Below are 19,211 nucleotides of genomic sequence, written 5' to 3' on the forward strand. Positions count from 1 at the left end.
CCACTCATATGAAAGAGTGTTCCAAATCACTATTGATCAGAGAAATGCAAATTAAGACCACTCTGAGGTATCATTACACACCTGTCAGATTGGCTAAGATGACAGGAACAAATAACGATGAATGTTGGAGGGGCTGTGGGAAAACTGGGACACTGATGCATTGTTGGTGGAGTTGTGAAAGAATCCAACCATTCTGGAGAGCAATCTGGAATTATGCCCAAAAAGTTATCAAAATGTGCATACCCTTTGACCCAGCCATACTACTACTGGGCTTATACCCCAAGGAACTACTAGAGAAGGGAAAGGGTCCTGTATGTGCCAAAATGTTTGTGGCAGCCCTTTTCATAGTGGCTAGAAGCTGGAAGATGAATGGATGTCCATCAATTGGAGAATGGTTGGGTAAACTATGGTATATGAATGTTATGGAATATTATTGTTCTATAAGAAATGACCAACAGGAGAAATACAGAGAGGCTTGAAGAGACTTACATCAACTGATGCTGAGTGAAACGAGCAGAACCAGAAGATCATTATACACTTCAACAATGATACTGTACGAGGATGTATGCTGATGGAAGTGGATTTCTTCAACATAGAGAAGAGCTAATCCAATTCCAATTGATTAATGATGGACAGAAACAGCTACACCCAGAAAAGGAACACTGGGAAATGAATGTAAACTGTTATTTTTACCTTCTGAATCCAATTCTTCCTGTGCAACAAGAAATTCGGTTCTACACACATATATTGTATCTAAATTATACTGTAATATATTTAACATATATAAGACTGCTTGCCATCTGGGGGAGGGGGTTGGGGGAGGAAGGGAAAAAATCTGAATAGAAGTAAGTGCAAGGGATAATGTTGTAAAAAATTACCCATGCATATGTACTGTCAAAAAATGTTATAATTACAAAATAAAAAAAAATTAAAAAAAATATATGCTTTTGGCAATATATCACAGACTTTGGAGTAAAGTAAATAACTTTAATTAGAAGCTAATTGAGTTCATGTGGTTAATTAATATTGTTATAATCAATGGAGGAAGCACACCAATGGAGTTCATGAACTATAATACCAGATAATCATAATCATATATATTATATATATATATATATATATATATATATATATGTATGTATATATATATACGTATATATGTGTATATATATATACATATATATGTATTATATATGTATGTACGTATATATATGTATATGTGTGTGTTATTATTGGTAAAGATGCTTCTGAGGAAAAGGAAGAAGCTTCAAAGTCCCAATCGTTCCCATGAAACCTTCAGGATCATTTGGCAATAAAGGATCCTCAGTGTCTCTCCAGGAACCCCCCTTTCCCCTCTCCCTCTCTTTTTCTCTCCCACATACAAACTTTCATAAAGGACTGAAACAAAATAAGCAAATCACAAAGCCACGGACACCTCTGATGAAATTATGATTCGGTAAAAACATATGGAACATACAGTTCTATAAATGTCAACGTTCTTATCGACATTGGCTCAGATATGTGTGGTGAGTCCCGAGACCATGGATTCTGGGAGCTCCCAAATACAATTGTGAAAACATAAAGGAGGGAGGAGGGACATGGAGTGAGGCCCTTAGCAAGCTCGGGATGGGAGCTGAACTTTTATGGAATGAAAAAAGATGCCCCAAGAAGTCTCCCAAGCCCCTGAGAACAGAAGCCCGGGGAAGCCCGGCACTGCCAGGAGAAGACTGTGGGCTGCTCTTTACAGAAGAGAGAGAGATTGGGGTAATTTGGCTGCCTGGCCAGAGGCTGCAGGCGGGAAGGGGGAGAGGCCCGTCTTCACGTGCCCCATGGGAGGCCCGTGTTCTGCTGTCAGCCGGTGCCTTTGAGGCAGCCTGGGGTGTGGGGTCCAGAATCCTGGGCTTCGAGTAAGGCAGAGCAGGTTCCGCTGCCATCCCAGACACTTCCTAGCTGTGGCCCTGGGCCTGGAAGTGATCTCTGTGCTTTTCTAGGTGGGCTCTGGGGTAACAGAGATTGAGCCCCTGGAGTCCGGCAGGGCCGGTCAGAGTCTTCCCTTCTGGCACAGACTACAAGAACCCATAGCCCTCGGAACCTCCAAGTGGACTTCAGCAAAAACATCCTCCTCGGCCACCAAGGTACCGCCCGACCCCAAACATTCTGTGGGAAGGGGCTGGTCCACGGGAAAGCCCTGGAGCCCTGGGGCTTGGGTTCCAGTTCTGCCTCCAACACTAACTTCCAGAGCCTCCCTATACTCTTCAGTAGAATGGGGACAGTAGACCGGGCGGCCTCCGCTCCCTTCCGGTTCGTAAGCTGAGATCCCGCGAGTAACACGGGCTCTTGTCCTGGGGAGAGGTCAGAGCTGCTGCGTTCTCCCTCTGGGGTCTAAACTCCAAAGGCCGCTCCATACCGCAGCATTTTCATGAGACAGACTTGGCAACAAATATTTGCTCCGGGGTCAATGTGAGCGGCGCTGTTTGCTGAAAAGTGGCGACAGGGGCCAGGCCAGCGTCAGAGGGAAGGCCGCACTGTAGGGGACGCTTCATCTCCTGGGAAGCCCCCCGGCTCTGATCGGCCTTCACGGCCCGGACAGACGGCAGTCATGGAGGCGCTGGCGATAATCGCTCTGGCTGCGAACATCTGGGCTGGCACAGGTGGGCTCTCTCCCTAACCCTAACCCTAACCCTCCGCTTACTTCTAGTCAGCTCAGCTGGTGACTCCTTGTCTTCCCTCCGCCATTCAGGCTTCCCGGTGTACGACTACGACCCAGAAATGATGCGGGAAGCTCTTCGGGCCTCTGTGGAAAAAGTGAACGCCCAGTCTCAGAGCCCAAACCTGTTCCGGGCGTACGCGAGCTCAATCAAAAGAGTGAGTAGATTCCCAAGTGCATTGGGCTGGGTTGTTTTGTGCAGGTTTTCCTACATTTCGATTTCTTTTTTGTCAATATTGTCATCTGCAGAGATAATTTAAAAACCAGAACAGTCTCTAATTGTGTGGGGAGGACAGCCCAACATAGAGAGCCCCAGTGAGACGCTTCCTCTCCCAGCACACACCTTCTCTGCAGTTTAGGGTCTCCGTGAGTGGCCCGGGGCACGTCCAGGGTCATCCGGCCAGCGTGCATCAGGGACGGGCTTCTGGCAGGTCTTCCTGACCCAGTGGCCAGCTCAGGCTCCCGCACCGCAGACGTCTCTCATTTGATGCTCAGTCTGGAGAATGACAGCCCCTGGCTGTGGATAGGATTCGAGAAAAGTCATTGTCCAAGTCTCACTTTCTCTGACACTCACCCTCCTCTCCCACCCCTTACTTCCCCTGATTCCTCTTCCCCCCCCCATGGTCACCCCTCAGTGCTCAGACCCAATCTGGGTGGCCCCAGAGGGCGGCTCTCAGGCCACTGAGACATAAACTGTCATCCGTTGTTTGGGGAAAAAGGAGTCCAAAACTGCGATTTGAGAAATTAGTTTCCTTGAGATGATGAGGCTCCTGTCATTGGAGCGCTTCATCAGAAGCTCCACGAAAGATTGTCTGGGATGTCGGGGAACAGAGGGATGGACTGAATGACCCAGAAGGTCAGAGCTGGAAGGAGCCGTCTCGTCCAACGCCTTCAGTGCAGAGATAAGGAAGCCGGGGACAGAGAAGTCACAGCGAGTCCGTCAGTGGCGCAGCTCGGGCTGGGGCTCGCGGCTCCCCGGCCAGGGCCCCTTCTGCAGCGTCACCCGCCCGTGCCTGAGGCTCTACGGTGCTACTCGCTCAGGGCAGGAACCAGAGCCTTGGGCACCTCCTCGGACACCACCATCTCTGCCCTCAGGGCCTTTGCCCTGGCTGTCCCCCTCCCGGTTGTGTTCTTCCTCCGCAGGGCTGCCTCATGTCTCCGGCTCCCTTTGAGAATCAACTGAATCGGCCTTTTCTAATGCCTCGAGCTGCTAACGCCTTTCCCCAAGAGTCCCTTTTGTCCCAGAGACACAGACGTGTACAGACTATGTATAATGTATATAAGCACATCCACGTGTGGGCCTATACCGTGTGGGCAGCTAGTCTGTACACGTCATCTCCGGCATTTCAGTTAAGACCCCTGAGGGCAGAGGATATTGTGATTTTTCTTTGTATCTTTACTGCTTAACACAGTGAAGAGCACGACAGCATGACCAGCTGCCCCGATGGGGACCCAACTGGAACAGGCCAGCTGGGCGACACACGTCCCCCTTCCTTCTTTTGTTCCCTACTTCCCTTTCTTCCTTCTTTCCTTCCTTTTTTTATTTCCTTCCCTCCTTCTGTCACTTCTTTCTTCTATCCCTCCCTCCCTCCTCCCTTCCTTTCTTCCTCCTGCCCTTCCTTCTTTCCTTCCCTACTTCCCATCCTTCCTTTTTTATTTCCTTCTCTCTTTTCTTCTGTCCCTCCCTTCTTCTATCCCTTACTCTTTCCCTTCCTTCCTTCCTTCCTCTCTCCTTTTCTTTTTTCTTTCCTTTCTTCCTTCTCTCCCTCCTTCCCTTTCTTCCTTCCTCCTTTTCTTCTTTCTTTTCTTTCCTCCTTCTCTCCCTCCCTTCCTTCTTTCCCTTCTCTTTTCCTCTTCTGCCCTCCCCTTCTTTCCCTTCCTTTACCCTATCTTTTCTTTCCTTTCCCTTCCCTCCCCGCTCTCCCTCTATCCCCACAGTGAGCACCTGGGAGTGCTCTGACCACGGGACGTACATTGTGGTCATGGAGACCTTGCAAGATCTCCAAGCTTGGGGGTCTGGGATGTTTTTAATGAGGTAAAAGGCCACTCTCTGCCCCATTCACTAGCCGGCCTTCGGCACTACATGGGCAGGTGCCTCAGTCAGGCTGAGAGACTTGAGCTTCAGGGCCAAGGTCTCAATGCATCGGGGCCGTCTCCAGCTGTCCTGATCTACATCTTGCTACTGGACTCAGAGGGCTCTGGAGGGGAACGTGAGGCAGGTGACGTCGCACCCCTCCCTCACTTCAATCCAATCCACGGCGAGTCTAGACATCGCCCCATGACATCATTGGTCTTCCCCCTTAACAGTGCTTGGTGTGCAGTAGGTGCTTAATAAATGCTTATGGCCTGTTTGCTCCCGACCCTTCAGTACAAGCAACAAAGTCAGGGAGCCTCTTAAGTACCTTAGCTTCAGATCTGAAAGATTGAGGAGATGGAGAAGTAACGAAAGGCAGCCGCTGGGGCACATGGAGCCGGGCTGGCTCCCCCCTGTGACCCCACTTCTGGGGGCTCCTCCCTGCTCTCCCTGGAAGCTCTGGCAGCTCTCGGCCATCTCTGGCTGGCAGTGGGGGACCCCCACACCAAAGAAATTCCTTGTCAAACTCGTCCAAAAATAGGGTTTAAAACCAGAAAGTTCAGAGATCTTATGAGAGCCATTGCCCCCCTGCGGCAAGGAGGAGAGGCTCCTTAAAGCTCTAACTCTAACCCTAAATTCGCCTTCCGACTCTATCACGTCCTTAAAGCGGAGATCAGCCTGGGTGGGGCTGGCCAAGGGGGGCGAATGACTCCGGAAGCGTCTTCTTCATGGGCGCCTTGGCTAACTGCAGGGACTTTCAGGCTGAGAAGCGGTCAGTGGGCAGCACTTAGGGCCCCTCTGTGTGGCGGGCATCGGGGCCACAGAAACCAGGGAGAGCCAGCCTGGCCCCGGGAGCCCCGGAGCAGCGGGTAGGTGGGAACACCCGGGTCCGACGTGTCGCAGGGAGAGGGAATGGGGGCGTTCGTCAGCCGAGGGCGCCCCCCACTTCCCAGCGGGCGCTGACTCTTCCCTCCCCAAGGTGAACTTCGTGAATGAGAACGAGCTGACCATGGACATCGACTTCAGGATCCGCGAGACCGAGTGCGGGAAGGAGGCCGGGGGCCCGCCGAGAGCCTGCAGTTTCCGGAGGGGCCACTCTGCGGTAAGCCAGCTGTGACCGAGCCCGTCCTGGGGTTCTGCCGGGCTCCAGGTCTCACCCCCAGGACCGGGAGGTCCCAAAGTTAAGGCAGAGGCAGCTTGCCCAGAGGGGGGGGCTGGGAGACTAAGGAAGGGAAGGGGCGCACACCGGCACCCTGGGTCCGGGAACAGGAGCCCGGCCTGGCGGGTGGGGCTTCTGACCCTGTCGTGGTCCGGGGTGACTTACATGTGCCCCCACACCCAGCCCTCAATGGCACCATTACGGGGTGGGGGGCGCCCTTCAGGCAGGTTAAGGAGCTGGCCGCCCCCACTGCAGCCTTGGTGCCCCACCGACCCCCAAGCTCTGCCCGCGTGGATGGCGCCGTACGTCGGGCTGCCCGTGTCCTTCTGGCCAGCTTCGTGGCCGCAGACTCCATCCCCAGATTAGCAATTTCAGGGTTGCTGTTTTCTGTCGTTTATGAGGTGCTCCTGTCCTGAATAACCATGTAGCCCCAGCAAAGGGGGGGGACCCTCTGGAATAAAACACACGCTGGTGGATTAATATTCACACACCCCAGGCCCCAGGGACAGACAGACAAATGGACAGACGGACGATGGATGATGGATGGAGATAGCAGACAAATAGGAGAGGGAGAGATTGCACATATATTAAGCACTTAGTATACAGCAGGCACTAAGCCCAGGGAATGCAAATATAAGCAAATATAAGCCTCCCCCCCCCCAAGGAGCGTCCGCTCCCCTGGGGAAGGCCAGCACGTGAAAGGAAGCTGAAAGGGGAGGGTTTGGGACCTGGAAGGGGGAGGCCCCGCACAGCCAGGACCAGGAGCGGGGAGAGGGTGAGCGTGGCCGGCTCGGGCCCTCCCTTTGCCTCTGGGCCCGGAGCTCGCGTCGTTCGAAGCGTTTCCCTGGCCGGACGTGGCCGGCAAGCTCCAGGCCCGCCCTTTTCTGTCCACGTCTGACAGCCAACAGCCTCCTGCAGGAGCACGGTGCAGATCTCCAGGGAGCGGGTGCAGAACGTGTGGGTGCGCTGCCACCGCGCCTTCCCCGGCTCCGATTCCAGTAGCAGCGAAGAGGTGAGTCCAGGCCTGGGGCACGGGGCTCCGGGGGGGCTGGTGTCTCTCCCGCGAGGAGAAAAGGGTGTGATGGGCCCAGCTGGACAAATGAGCCGACCCAGCAGGCCGTGGGGCTGCTTCCGGGCCACCCTGTCAGTCACCCGCGGCAGCTTCCTAGAAATTCTCCTCGGCCAAGTCGGCTCTGAGACACCACAGAGAGAGACGGCCCCCTGCCAATCCCGGGACTTCCCAGGGGCAGCCTCCTCCCGCCCAACCCCGTGTTGCTCAGGCCTTAACCCCTCCTCCCCACAGGCCCCTCAGACAAAAGGGCCTGGCTTCTTTCCCGGCCTTCGCCCTCTGTAACGAGTGCCCTGGGACTCATGGGCGCAGCCCGCGTACGCCAGCCTGAGTCCGGCAGAGAGCGCGCCTCCCTCATCGGGGCAGTCCTCCCGTGCTCAGGCGCCCCGGGGCCTCTGCTGCTCTCCTGCCAGGGGGTGCTCGCGGCCCCGTGCCGCTCCCGAGGCGAGGAGGGGACCCCAGTGGCCTCCTGATCCCTGGGACAAAGGGCTGGCTCTGCCAGGACCCGGGAGGGCCTGAATGGCCTCTGTCCGCCTCTGCCTTTCTCTAGATCTTTGGGAGCCGGCTGGGACCGTACAACTGGAGGAGCTTCCACCCGAGAGGTCAGCGGGGAGCGGGGGCGTCCTTGGGCGACCTTTCCGGCAGAGCCCCGAGGCTTTGTGCCTTACGTGATCGTGACCCAAAGTCGCCCGTGCAGAGCGCTGGGTCGGGGGTCCCAAGCCACGCAGGCCAGTCCGGCTATCGTGGTCATCCTCACTCACGGCCCCTGGAGGCTCATGAGGCCCTTTACATGCAGTATTTTATCTAACTTGATTCTCAGGGAAAAGGCTTCTCTTATTATCCCCATTTTACAGATGGGGCAACTAAGACTGAGAGGTTAATCCCAATGTCTCTGGGGGCAGCTAGGTGGCGCCATAATTCACTTAGCACCAGGTGAGTTCAACTCCAGCCTGAGATATTAGCTGCGGGAGCCTGGCCAAGTCACTCAACTCTGTGTGCCTCAGTTTTCTCATCTGTAAAATGGGCTGGAAGGAAATGGCCAAGCCCTCCGGCTCCTTTGCCCAGAAAACCCCAAACGGGGTCACCATGAGTCAAAACTGAGCTGAACGCTGAGCACCCATTACTCCTGATCCTGCCCTCGGGGGTGCTCCAGGGATCAGCTCCCAGCGATGATTCTTTTAAATTGGCGCCCTTCCTGAAGGCAAGGGCCCTTTCACCTGTGCCTTCGCCGCCTCAGCTCCCAGCCCAGCCCTCCTGAGCAGTAGAAGGATCGGTGCCCGAGGTGTGGGAGCCGGGGCGGGGCCGGCGCTCTCTGAGAAGTCTGGGCCCGGGCCCTTGTTTTGCAGATATGGACAGCGCTGAGTCCAGCAGTGAGCCGCTCTATCAGAGGTCGCTGGGTAAGTCTCCGCATGCTCTGCTCTGGGACCCTCCTGGGACCCTCCTCCCGTGGCCGGCACTCTGGTGGGAACGAGAGGGGGACGCCCTGGCGCCCGCCTGTGACCTGCTGACCGATGGGAGAGGGAGGGGAGCCAGCTTGGCTTTGCAGGTCACTTGTTTAGATCCACTTCGAGGGGCTGCACGGTGGGCAGGAGGACCCGAGTTCAAAGCTGGTCTCACACACTTAACGCCTACTAGTGGGGCAGGTCACTTAACCCCTATTGCCTTGCAAATAAACAAGTAAATAAATACCCCCCCCCCAGATCTGCCCAAATGAAATACAGCTTGTGTGATATGGTGCAGAGACAGATGACCTTGGGGTCAAAGGCCGGGAGTTCACAGGACTTTGTCCAAATCCCAGTGCTGCGGGAACTCGGGCAGTCACAACATTTCTGAGCCTCGGTTTCTGTCAAATAGGGTGAGGGGTGACTAGAGGTCCTGTAAAATCCCTGCTAGCTCCAGGACCCCAAGAAATGACTTCAGTTGCTCCTCTCCCATTCCTGGTTTGTCTCCCTCCTCTTGACCACTTGGTTGTCATTACTCCTATTGGCAGATTCCTCTGTAAATCTTTGCAAACAAACAGGGAATCCAAATTTAAACGAATAACGATGTTTCATCTAAGTCTCAATCAGTGGGAATAATGAGCCTCATGAAGTGTAGTTGCATGTATTCAATTTCCCAATTAGAGTTATAGAGAGAGAATATCGTCACGAGTTCCGGCCGGACGTCACGGGCGGGCATCCACGCCCTAGTGCCCATGCCCCTCCCACGGGTATGTAGATGCCCATTCTCACCCCCCAGACGGAGCTGCCCGCTCTCACCTACCCTCATCACGGTCACCCTCATCACACTCAAACTCTCAGAGTCTGGGTCCCCACCGATGTGGTTTTATTTACACAAATCGGCCACTTGCAGTGAGGACACTTTTAGAACATAACCATTTACTTAACAATAAAGTAAAAGCAATAATAACATTATATATTATTAAATGTTACCTCTGTTATATATTAAATATATTCAAATTTATGTGGTAAAAATAAATGTAAGAGAATCCACATCGAAACCCAACCCATATTCTCCACCAATCAGTTCAGTGACTGTAAGAAAAAAGGGTGAGACAGAGAAGCCGGAGAGAAGAAAACCCGCGTGCTTAGAGTAAGGCACGAATCTAGAACTGTAAGTTTCAGGGCTCTTTCTCTCCTCATAGCGGTTCTTTAGTGAATGTAACTTTTGGACCAAACAAATGCTTCCCCGCTGAGTATTACTGGATTACTCTTCAACAGCAGCTACAGTTTCATACTTAGGAATCTCTCCTTTGACTTTTTTCTCTCCTGTCTTTCTGGATTCGGATTCTGGGCCTTAGCTTATGGTTCAGATAAATTCATGCCTTCACCATCAAACTTAACCATGTCGCTCGACAGCTTGTCACCTTCAAGACTACCCCCATTTCAGGACCGTGACCCAGAGTAACTATTTCTCTTAGAATTCTGGTCAAAACAAGCTGAACTCGGGCACAAACTGTTCCATATGGAAGAGCAGGACAATAAAAAGACTACCCTTGCAAAATCTGTTCGATCCACCACCTGATCCTTGGTCTTTCTCCTCTGATGGCCCAGACACCTAGGATTATTTTCACGGCGACAGTAATGATGATAGAGTCATAAATTCTACATGAAGGCCATTGAACCCAACCCCTCCCTTTCCACAAATAGAAGCCTACAGCATGATTATCTTGCCAGAGTCAGGATCAGAAACCGGCCGTTTGACTCCAAATTCAATCATCTTTGTTTCTTGCTCCAAGCCCTTTGACGTTTTACTATTTAGCAGCTCGAGGCACAAGCAACGTTTCAAAATTCATCTTTTATAAGAGTGAAAAGCCTGCACATGCTCGCTTAGATAATAAAGAACATTCTTGAAATTTCGGTGACATTTTATCTGTGGAGTCACATCCTTGTCTGTGGGCTAAATTAAAAATATAACCAAAGCAGGCACGATGATGGTAAAATGGTATTTTCCATTTGGGAATTGCTCAAGTCGTAAATTTAGAATAAAGTTGCTATCTTCAGGTAAACACGTGTGTCCAAAATGATCCTGATGCTTTACACCAAGAATGAAATGATTAAAATCATCAGAATGATCAGAAATGTGTCCATACAAAGAAACTTGTCTCTCTCTGAAAGCTCATGACTTTCCATTTCCAAAGTTTTATGCACGTGTGCATGTTCCACACAATTTGTTCTTTTCTTAGCGGGTGTGAGAACTAGGGAAGGTACACTTCTGATTCACTTGAACTATAATAGGCTTTGACATTAACAAGGGGTTTCATAAAACAGAAAAGCCTTTAGGAAGAAAATGTGCACCAGGCAGACATCTTAAAAATACTTCAGAACCAGGCAGACATCTTAAAAATACTTCAGAACCAGGCAGACATCTTAAAAATACTTCAGAACCTCATTCTCTGCCTTCAAGATCAGTTATTTTTCACCAAAGATATTTAACTTTCTGGGGCCATATATTTATCTTCCAAAATACAGTTATACAAATGCAATCATTTTCACAAGGATTGTAGCCCACATTTTTAAGCAAGGTAATCGAAATTATGGCTAAGAAGCAACATAAATCTAAATTTAAAAAAATCTGATCTGAACAGCACTCATGAGTCCCACTCTGTCCCAAGCTGTCCCCCTAGAAGACATGTTTCAGTGACAAAGCGTGTGGCCCTCACTTAAAGCAGAGCCAAATTTTCTCGTGCTTACAGCCTGGGAGTTGCCAGGACTTAAATGTCTCCATTCTCTGTTAAGGTATCAGGGATGTGTATATAGTTCCTCCTCCAAGCAGAAGACGCCAGAATTATCGGAACTGGTTAAATGGCCATAACGAGGTAAGTGCAATATCTTGGGGTTTAGCCTTCGATTGTAGCATGGGAGAAATAGTTCTTGTTCATTTTTGGATTAATTCCTTTTTCACATTTAAAAAAAAAAAGTATTAATTTTTGACATTTACTTGGATGAGATTTTGATTTCCATTTTCTCCCTCCCTCACCTCACCTCACCCTCCCCAAGATGGCAATCAATCTTTTGTGGGTTACATATGTTTAATCATATTAAGCATATTTCTACATTAGTCACGTTGTGAAAGAATAATCAGAACAAAAGAGAAAAACCGTGAGAAAGACAAAAAGCGACAGACTCCATAGTTCTTTCTCTGGGTGTGGATGGCGTTTTCCACCACGTTGATCCAAGTTGAAGGGATTGGTTTATTTGTAATACCCCTAGAGGTGGGGGAAGAAGCCACCACTCCAACTACTATTTCTTCTACTGGTCCCTATCCCACCATCACCCCCAGGGATGTAACCCCAGTTGAGCAAGACCAGTGAGGTCAGTAAAGGCTGAGGGGCACAGGAAGGAAGACTGGTCCCCCAAAATAGCTTTACTGGTGATGACTCTTTCTCGCTACCTGAGTGCCCCCTGCAGCCTTTGCCCGTCCAGCACCTTGTCCACAATGCTCTCTGCTCCTCAGGTGTTTGGTGACTTCTGGTTCTCTAGCCATTCTTTCTCCGTCTCCTGTGCTGCGTCCCCTCACTGCAGATGTCCCTTAACACTCTCCTGGTCCCTCTTCTCTTCTTCCTCTTTTCTAATTCATGATCTCATCCCTTCCCATGGATTCAGTTTTCATCTCTAGGCTGATGATTCTCAGATCGAGAATCCAGAATTCATCTCTGTCCCGAGCTCCAGACTCATAAATCTCTACGTGGCCGTCCCATCTAGCTCGTAAACTTGACTCACCCCAAACTGAGCTCATTCTCTTTTCCCTTCTTCCAACATCCTGCAATGACCGGCCCTTGCGCCCTGGGAGTCACCCGGGAATCACCGTTCTCACCCCATACCTGATCTGTGGCTGAGGGCAGCCAGTTTAACCTCTGTAGCATCTCTCCTGTGCTTCCCCTTCTCTCTGACCCTGGCAAAGGCTTGCACTCATCTGGTGGGTGACCTCCCTGCCTCAGCTTTCTCCCCACTGCGCTCTGCTCTCCATTCAGCCATCAAAATGACCTAAATTGCCCATCGAAACTTGTCAGCCCCGCACTCTGCCCATGCTCTGGAAGATCAAATAGACACCTCTGACATGCATAGTCCTTCCCAAGCCGTTCCCTCCACCTTCCTGCCCAACCTACCCAACATTCCCTAGCCCGATTGGTGACCCTGTCCCACAACTCTTCACAGCAGCCATCGACCATCGAGTGACCGCCCCTTCCCTCACCCGTGCTTGGAGGCTCTCTCTCCTCATCTCCTCCTCCTGGCTCCCCTGGCTGCCTTTAAGTAGCAGCTAAAAGCCCATCTCCTCCAGGAAGCCTTCCCCATTCTCCCTTATCCTGGTCCATTATCATCATTTCCTCCTTCTCCTGACTAGAGCCGTTTGGACTCCTCTGTTTGCTCGTGTGGCCCATTAGCCCGGGAGCTCTCTGAGGGCAGGGACTGTCCTTTACCTTCCTTTGTAGCCCCAGTGCTTAGCACACCACCTGGCACACACTTGGTGCTTAATAAATGCTCACTGGGTGACTGGTCACTTTCACATGGACGGGCCAACCCAGCTGATCCCCGCAGTAACTGAACCCTGGCACAAAGAGCCCGGCTCTGAAGCTGAATTTCATCTCTGTAACTCATGACCTACGTCACCTTGCACAGGGAGTGCTGACCCCTCTGGCCTCAGTTTCATCATCTGTACAATGAGGAGGACGGACAGATGTTCTCCATGTCCTTCGGCCGGTGCCCGGGATGCACAAAGCGATTCTCTGTCTACAAGTGCACCCACACTGGCACATCCCCGGCCTCACGTGCCCACCAGGTGTAGGGGGGGGGAGCCACGTGTGCAGGGCCGGGCCAATCCAAACGGCCGTTAGCCACTGCCGCGGGGCAGGTCCCAGGCCATCTGTGATGGTCCCCCAGTGAGCGGACACTTGACCCCGTGTGCCCACAGGATGTCCGTGCGTCAATGAGTGACAGTTACAGAGAGCTCGCCCCGCCCCGCCCCGCCCCGTCTCATGCTCTCTGTCTTTATCACCAGTGAGATGCAGCAGAGGCCTGGGCGCCGAGGAGCGCGGAGAGAACACGGCCCTCACCCCGAAGTTTGCTGCCCCGGCCTCGTGGTCTTGTCACCTCCCTCCCACAATAAAAGCCTCCGCCTCCCCTGTTCCTCTGCTCTGTGTTTTACAATGGTCTTTTAAGCTGTGCTTAAAACAGATGAAACCTGAACTTGGCTAGAATCCCTTCTCCCGCTCCTTTGCGCAGCCTGGCCTGAGGACCTGCAGGGAGGGGGGGGAGGGGGGAGTAAAAGGGGCCAGCGGCTCGCTAAAGCTTCATGTGCACGGCAGCGGATGACCCGTGAGCACTACTAAGCGCCTACTATGTGCTAGCCAGTGTGCAGAGTGCCGGGGACACAGGGCAACTTAAATAAATGCGTGGATGCGTGGATGCGTGGGTAGAAAGGTAGGTAGGTAGGTAGATGATGGATAGATAGATAGGAAGAGAGCTGAATGGATGGATGGATGGATGGAGACAGAGATGGATGGATGGGTAGGGATAAGCCGGGGTCCATTCCATGCTCTCTGCCCCGCCCCCCCCCCACTAGGCCAACCTGGCCCAAGGACCTGAAGGAGGGCGAGCAGGCCTCGTGTGTCGCGTGCATGATGGCCCGAATGTCCTCCTTCCCTAGAAGAGCCCCTCTGGGGCGGCCCTGACGGTCACCCGCTGGTCTCTTTGGAGTCCGTGCCTTTGCGGCTCCCGGGCACACCGGGCACGGCCCACAGGGCACTGCCTCCCTCCTGAGTTACCTTGCGAGGCACCCCCCGCGCCCCAGATCTTTGGGGCCGGTCTGTCCTGACTCCCGAAGGGCCACTGCACTAAGTCACAGCCGCCCCCCCCATTGCCCAAGTGCGCCCCCCTCCACTCTCCCTGTCCCGGGATTCCCCTGACTTACGGCCACAGAGCCCGGCTCCCCATCCTGCCTCAGACACTCAGCCACGTGGTGACTCCCGGCCTCCAAGTGGCGGGAGTGACACCTCCAAGAGCGGCCCGCGGCCCCTCCCGGGCCCCAGAGCTCGACTGTCCCGGGGCAGGGGGGACACGCCGGGCAGGAGCCGGCGCCGGTGAGCTCCGAGCCCCGACGCTGTCCCTCTAGTCTTCGGGAAAGGGCCTCGCGCTCCCGCGCCGTCCCGGACCCAGGAGGGGCCGAGTCCCGGCCCCGGGCCGCGGGGAGGCTCGGACCCGCCAGCCCGGACTCCGCTCCGCAGAGACCCACAGCCGGGGCGGCGAGAGCCGTCTCACGTTTCCCTCCCTTCCCCGCCTGGGCCGGGCCTGGACCGACCCACGCGGGCTCGTGGGTAACAGAAGAGGAAACCCCCTGGGAGGGGAGGGACTCAGGTCCAAGGTCACAGGGGGGCTGCGCGCGCTGCTCCCCGCGGGATCTCTCCCCGAGGCTCCACCCCTGATTTCTGTGTGACAGGCAGCGCAGCCTGGGCTCTGGAGGCCTTCTCTGTAATCACCTGCTGGCCCCCGGCGGCCCCCGGCGGCCTGCGCTCCTGCACCTGCGCCCCTGCACCTGCGCTCCTGCACCTGCGCCCCTGCACCTGCCCTCCGCCTCCGCTCTCTAAATTATTCACGCTTCCCGGGCAGTCACTCACCTTCAGCCCCCGCCCTCGCCAGCTCCCAGAGGGCTCCCGGCCATCCCACAGCTCCGGGGGCTCCAGCCCACCCCGCCGGCCTCAGCAAAGGTAGGGACGCTTGGAGCTCTCTCCGCCCCCCCCCCCCCATACCCGTTCCCGAGCCTGACCTGTGTCTGTAGGAAGCGCATCGCAGACAGAACGGGACCTGGGCCGTGTAGCCCAGCCCCTCCCCCACCCCGCGGAGGATCTGAACCCAGCCCCTCGGATTCCAAATTCAGCGGCCTCCGGTGGGAAGAACTCCCCAGAGGAGCCCAAGGCTCCCTGGAGCCAAGTCTGCCTTGACCCGAGGGAGATGGAGCGCTCGCTCCACGAGGGAGGGAGACCTGGACACGGGAGCCGAGGAGGCCGCCAAGGAAGCACGCAGCAAGCACTTATTAAGCACCTACGGTGTACCAGCCACCACTCTGGGCTCCGAGGGCACAAGGCTTGAGGAACTCCCAGTGGAAAGGGGAGACAACAAGGTATCTATCAAGTCTCTAGGTAAAGGGAGAGGACAAAGCAGGTGTGAATGCGAGGCGGCGAGGGCGAGGAGTCAGGAAAGAATTCCTGCTGGAAGAGGTGGGCGGGGAGGGCGTTCCAGGCAGGAGGTACTGCCCGGGCATCTGCCTGGTGAGGAGAGAGGGGCAGCACGCGGCCGGCAGCGCGGCGGGGCTCTGCACGGGGCGGGGGGGGGGGGGGGGGAGGGTTCAGCACTGGACAGAGGCACTGAGGGGCCTGACGTGGGGACCTCGGCAATCCGGAGAATCGCTGGCGGGGGAGGGGGGGAGTGTGTGAATGGGTGTGTGTGAGTGTGCGATGCTCTGTAGTGAGGAAAGATTGAGCCTGGGAAGTCAATCAGATTGTTAATAATGGAGGAGGGCCGAGGTCCTTCCCGGGTACGCGGGTGGCTGTGAGGGAGCTGGAAGAGAACCCCAAATGTGGCAGCTGATTGGCCCCACCCAGCTCCCAGGCCACGCCTCCCCCTCCAGCCTTCCCCACCAGGAGAAATTGCTGCCCCGGGGCCCTGCTCCCCACAGTGGGGACCCCTCTCCGGAAACACTCGTTCTGGGTAAACCCCAGCTATGTTTTACCTCCCTCCTGACCCCCCAGACATCTCCTCCTCCTCCTTCTCCTGCTGCTCTGCCCCTCCTAGCTCATCCCTGTTAGGGATCGTGAAGCCAGATCAGATGTTCCATTGTTCCTGGATAGGGTGTGTCAATCCCCTCCCCCCATTCTATTTTTCTAGTCTCATTTTTATTCCCTCCCCTCATTTTACCATCTGGCTCCAGCAGCCTCCTCGCTGTTCCCCTGCACAACACCGGGTCCATGCATTGGTCCTGGCTTTGTCCCATGCCTGGAATATCTTCCCTCCTTCCTGACTTCCTACAAGACTTACTCAGACCCCACCCCCACCTCCCCCAGGGTTCTTTCCAAGTAGCGCTCAGCCTTCCAGATTCTGGTGACAATTCTCACTTTCACACTATGGTTTGGCTTTCTAGCTGGAGTTCCAGCTTTTCCGTCTAGCTTTTTCGCTGCATTTTGTAGCTGCAAAGGGATAAAGAGATAAACGAGGCTATATCCGTGTTAAAATTCACTTGTGCCAGAAAGGCACGAAGGAAGGAGGAAAAGAAAGGGAAGGGAAGGAGGGGGGGAAGAAGGAAAGGAGGAAAGAAGGAAGAGAGAAAAGAGAGGAGGGAAGGAAAAAAAGAAAGAAAAAAGAAAGAAAAAAGGAAGGAAGGATGAAAAAGAAAGAAAGAGAAAGAAAAAAGGAAGGAAGAAAGAAAGAAGGAAGGAGAAAGAAAGAAAGAAGGAAAGAGAAAGAAAGAAAGAAGGAAAGAAGGAAAGAGAAAGAAAGAAGGAAGGAAAGAGAAAGAAAGAAAGAAAGGAAGGAAGGAAGGAAGGAAGGAAGGAAGAAAGGAAGAAAGAAAGAAAGAAAGAAAGAAAGAAAGAAAGAAAGAAAGAAAGAAAGAAAGAAAGAAAGAGAAAGAAAGAGAAAGAAAGAGAAAGAAAGAAGGAAAGAGAAAGAAAGAAAGAGTTTCGCACAAGCTCTGGCAGAACTAAGCTAAAATTAAGACCCCCTCGCGCTGTTTCAGGTCCAGGGCCTCTCCGGCCTCGTTCCCGGGGCCCCTCGGACGGCCCGAAGATGTCCGGCCTCTCCCTCTGCTGGGTGCTGGCGCTGCTCTGGCCCCTGGACGCCGGCTCTCCCCCGCCGTGTCCCCGAGCCTGCCTCTGCCAGGAAGCGGCCCGGGCCGTGAACTGCTCCGGGGCCAACCTGACCGGGCCGCTCTTCTTCTCCCCGGACACGGAGCGCCTGGACCTGTCCGGGGCGCAGCTGCTGGAAGTCCCGAGCTCCTCCCTGAGGGGGTTGTGGCGGTTGCAGGTGCTGCTCCTGGGGGACAACCGCATCGGGGGCGTGGGCGAGGGGGCCTTCGGAGGGCTGGAGAGCCTGCGCAGGCTGGAGCTGCAGCGCAACGGGCTGTCGGAGCTGGGCCGGGGCTTCTCGGCGGGCCTGGGCGCGCTGCGGGAGCTCAGCCTGGCCTCCAACGGGCTGCGGGCGCTCGGGCCGGGCGCCTTCCGCCACTGCGAGGACCTGCGCGGGCTGGGCCTGCAGAACAACGCCATCGCCGCCATCGCCCCCGGCACGTTCCGGGGCCTGACGCGCCTGCGGCAGCTGCGGCTGCAGAACAACCGGCTCCGGCGCCTCCAGGACGGCCTCTTCTCCACGCTGCAGCGCCTGGAGCTCCTGGACCTCGAGGGCAACCGCATCGAGAGCATCGCGCCCGGGGCCTTCGCGGCGCTCCAGAGCCTGACGCTCCTCAACCTGGCGCACAACGCCCTGGGCCGCCTGCGCTTCCGGACCTTCCTGTCCATCCGGACCCCGGGCACGCACGTGCTGCTGGCCCACAACCCCTGGGCGTGCGACTGTGACCTGCAGAGGGCCTTCGGCAAGCTGCGCCGCGTCCCCTGGCTCGTCGTGGACAACTACGCCAACGTGACCTGCCGGGAGCCCCCCGTGCTGCGGGGCCTGGCCCTGGGGGACTCGCAGCTCTGCGCCGCCGAGACCGTCACCGTGCTGGTGGTCACCTTCACCGTCTGCGTCACCGTGGTCGCCGCCATCGTCATGGCCGAGAGGAACAGGAAGCGCAGGACCGGCAGACACTGGAGCGACGACAGCCCGGCGGCCTGGGAGGCCCCGGAGTGAACGGCCCGGCTCCCCGCCCCCCCCCCCCCCCAGCCTCCTGGAGCTTCTGCGGGAGACTGAGGTCACACGGGGCGTTCCCAGCCCCCCATCTCCCCCCCAGCTTCCAGCAGAGCCTTCTATGCTCATTTTACAGAGGGAGAAACTGAGGCAAACAGGGACGTGGCTCACTCAGGAGTGAGTTTCTGAGGCCAGATTTGATGTCAGGAAGACTAGTCTTCCTCCCGCTCCAGACCGGGGGCTCCGGGACACTGCACCGGCCGGCATAGCTAATGATAATAAATAGTGACCCAGCCCCGGCCAGCAGGAGGCGCCCCTCGGCCTCCGCAGAACCCGGGGACACCACAGGCATCTTCCCTGGAGAGCCCCAGGAGCTGCGGTCCAGCAGGCACCAAGGGGGGATGCTCCGGGTGCGTCCTGTGTGAATGAGGGCTCCCAGGCTCGCTCGGCCCCGGGCACACACAAACAAGGAAAGGGCTCGGGCCCCATCCCCTCACCCACCCCCGGAGCGGGACCCGAGTTCAGGGCTCCCACCACTCCCTCCGCAGCACCTCCAGGGGGGGCCGTGTAATTGCTTCTTGAATGTTCCAGGGATGGGGATCTCAGTCCCGGTAAACAGCCCACTTCTTTGTCCCACCAGTGTGATGATTAAAAGTCTTCCTTGAATTCAGCCCAAATCTGCCTTCCTGTCATGTTCACCCGCTGAACTCTGTCTGAATCCGGAGCTGCTGCCGGCAGCACAGCCCCTCTCCCCATGAAGACCCTTCCCATATTTAGACTTTTCCTCATTGCCTTTCTCTCCCTGGCTCCTTATTGCAGCACACAGTAGGAGCTTCATAAATGCTTGTTGTCTGATTTATACGTGTGCG

The 19,211-nt window shown here is 55.0% G+C and overlaps 2 protein-coding genes across 2 annotated transcripts; both read left to right on the plus strand.

The window, feature by feature from the left end:
- The first annotated feature begins 2,484 nt into the window (after positions 1 to 2,484).
- Positions 2,485 to 13,635, plus strand: SPP2 (secreted phosphoprotein 2). The gene is made up of 8 exons (XM_074264466.1): positions 2,485 to 2,651; positions 2,741 to 2,865; positions 5,761 to 5,883; positions 6,842 to 6,952; positions 7,560 to 7,611; positions 8,356 to 8,406; positions 11,248 to 11,327; positions 13,508 to 13,635. The coding sequence occupies exons 1-8, from the start codon at positions 2,600 to 2,602 to the stop codon at positions 13,508 to 13,510; spliced, it is 597 nt and encodes a 198-aa protein (XP_074120567.1). The 5' UTR covers positions 2,485 to 2,599; the 3' UTR covers positions 13,511 to 13,635.
- A 1,438-nt stretch (positions 13,636 to 15,073) lies between these two features.
- Positions 15,074 to 19,019, plus strand: LOC141540423 (uncharacterized). Its single transcript, XM_074264467.1, has 2 exons — positions 15,074 to 15,212; positions 17,237 to 19,019. Exon 2 carries the CDS (start codon positions 17,287 to 17,289, stop codon positions 18,343 to 18,345), a length of 1,059 nt encoding a protein of 352 aa, XP_074120568.1. The 5' UTR covers positions 15,074 to 15,212; positions 17,237 to 17,286; the 3' UTR covers positions 18,346 to 19,019.
- The last annotated feature ends 192 nt before the right edge of the window (positions 19,020 to 19,211 follow it).

Source organism: Sminthopsis crassicaudata, chromosome 4 (genome assembly GCF_048593235.1).
Source record: "Sminthopsis crassicaudata isolate SCR6 chromosome 4, ASM4859323v1, whole genome shotgun sequence".
NCBI classification, from domain to species: Eukaryota; Metazoa; Chordata; class Mammalia; order Dasyuromorphia; family Dasyuridae; genus Sminthopsis; species Sminthopsis crassicaudata.

What these genes read in the sequence shown, in the direction of transcription:
- LOC141540423 (XM_074264467.1), top strand. Translation starts at nt 17,287, where the DNA reads ATGTCCGGCCTCTCCCTCTGCTGGGTGCTGGCGCTGCTCTGGCCCCTG.
- SPP2 (XM_074264466.1), top strand. Translation starts at nt 2,600, where the DNA reads ATGGAGGCGCTGGCGATAATCGCTCTGGCTGCGAACATCTGGGCTGGC. An exon ending in ACGCGAGCTCAATCAAAAGA is followed by an intron (nt 2,866 to 5,760) that starts GTGAGTAGATTC and finishes TCCCTCCCCAAG; the next exon opens with GTGAACTTCGTGAATGAGAA. An exon ending in GCTCTATCAGAGGTCGCTGG is followed by an intron (nt 8,407 to 11,247) that starts GTAAGTCTCCGC and finishes TTCTCTGTTAAG; the next exon opens with GTATCAGGGATGTGTATATA.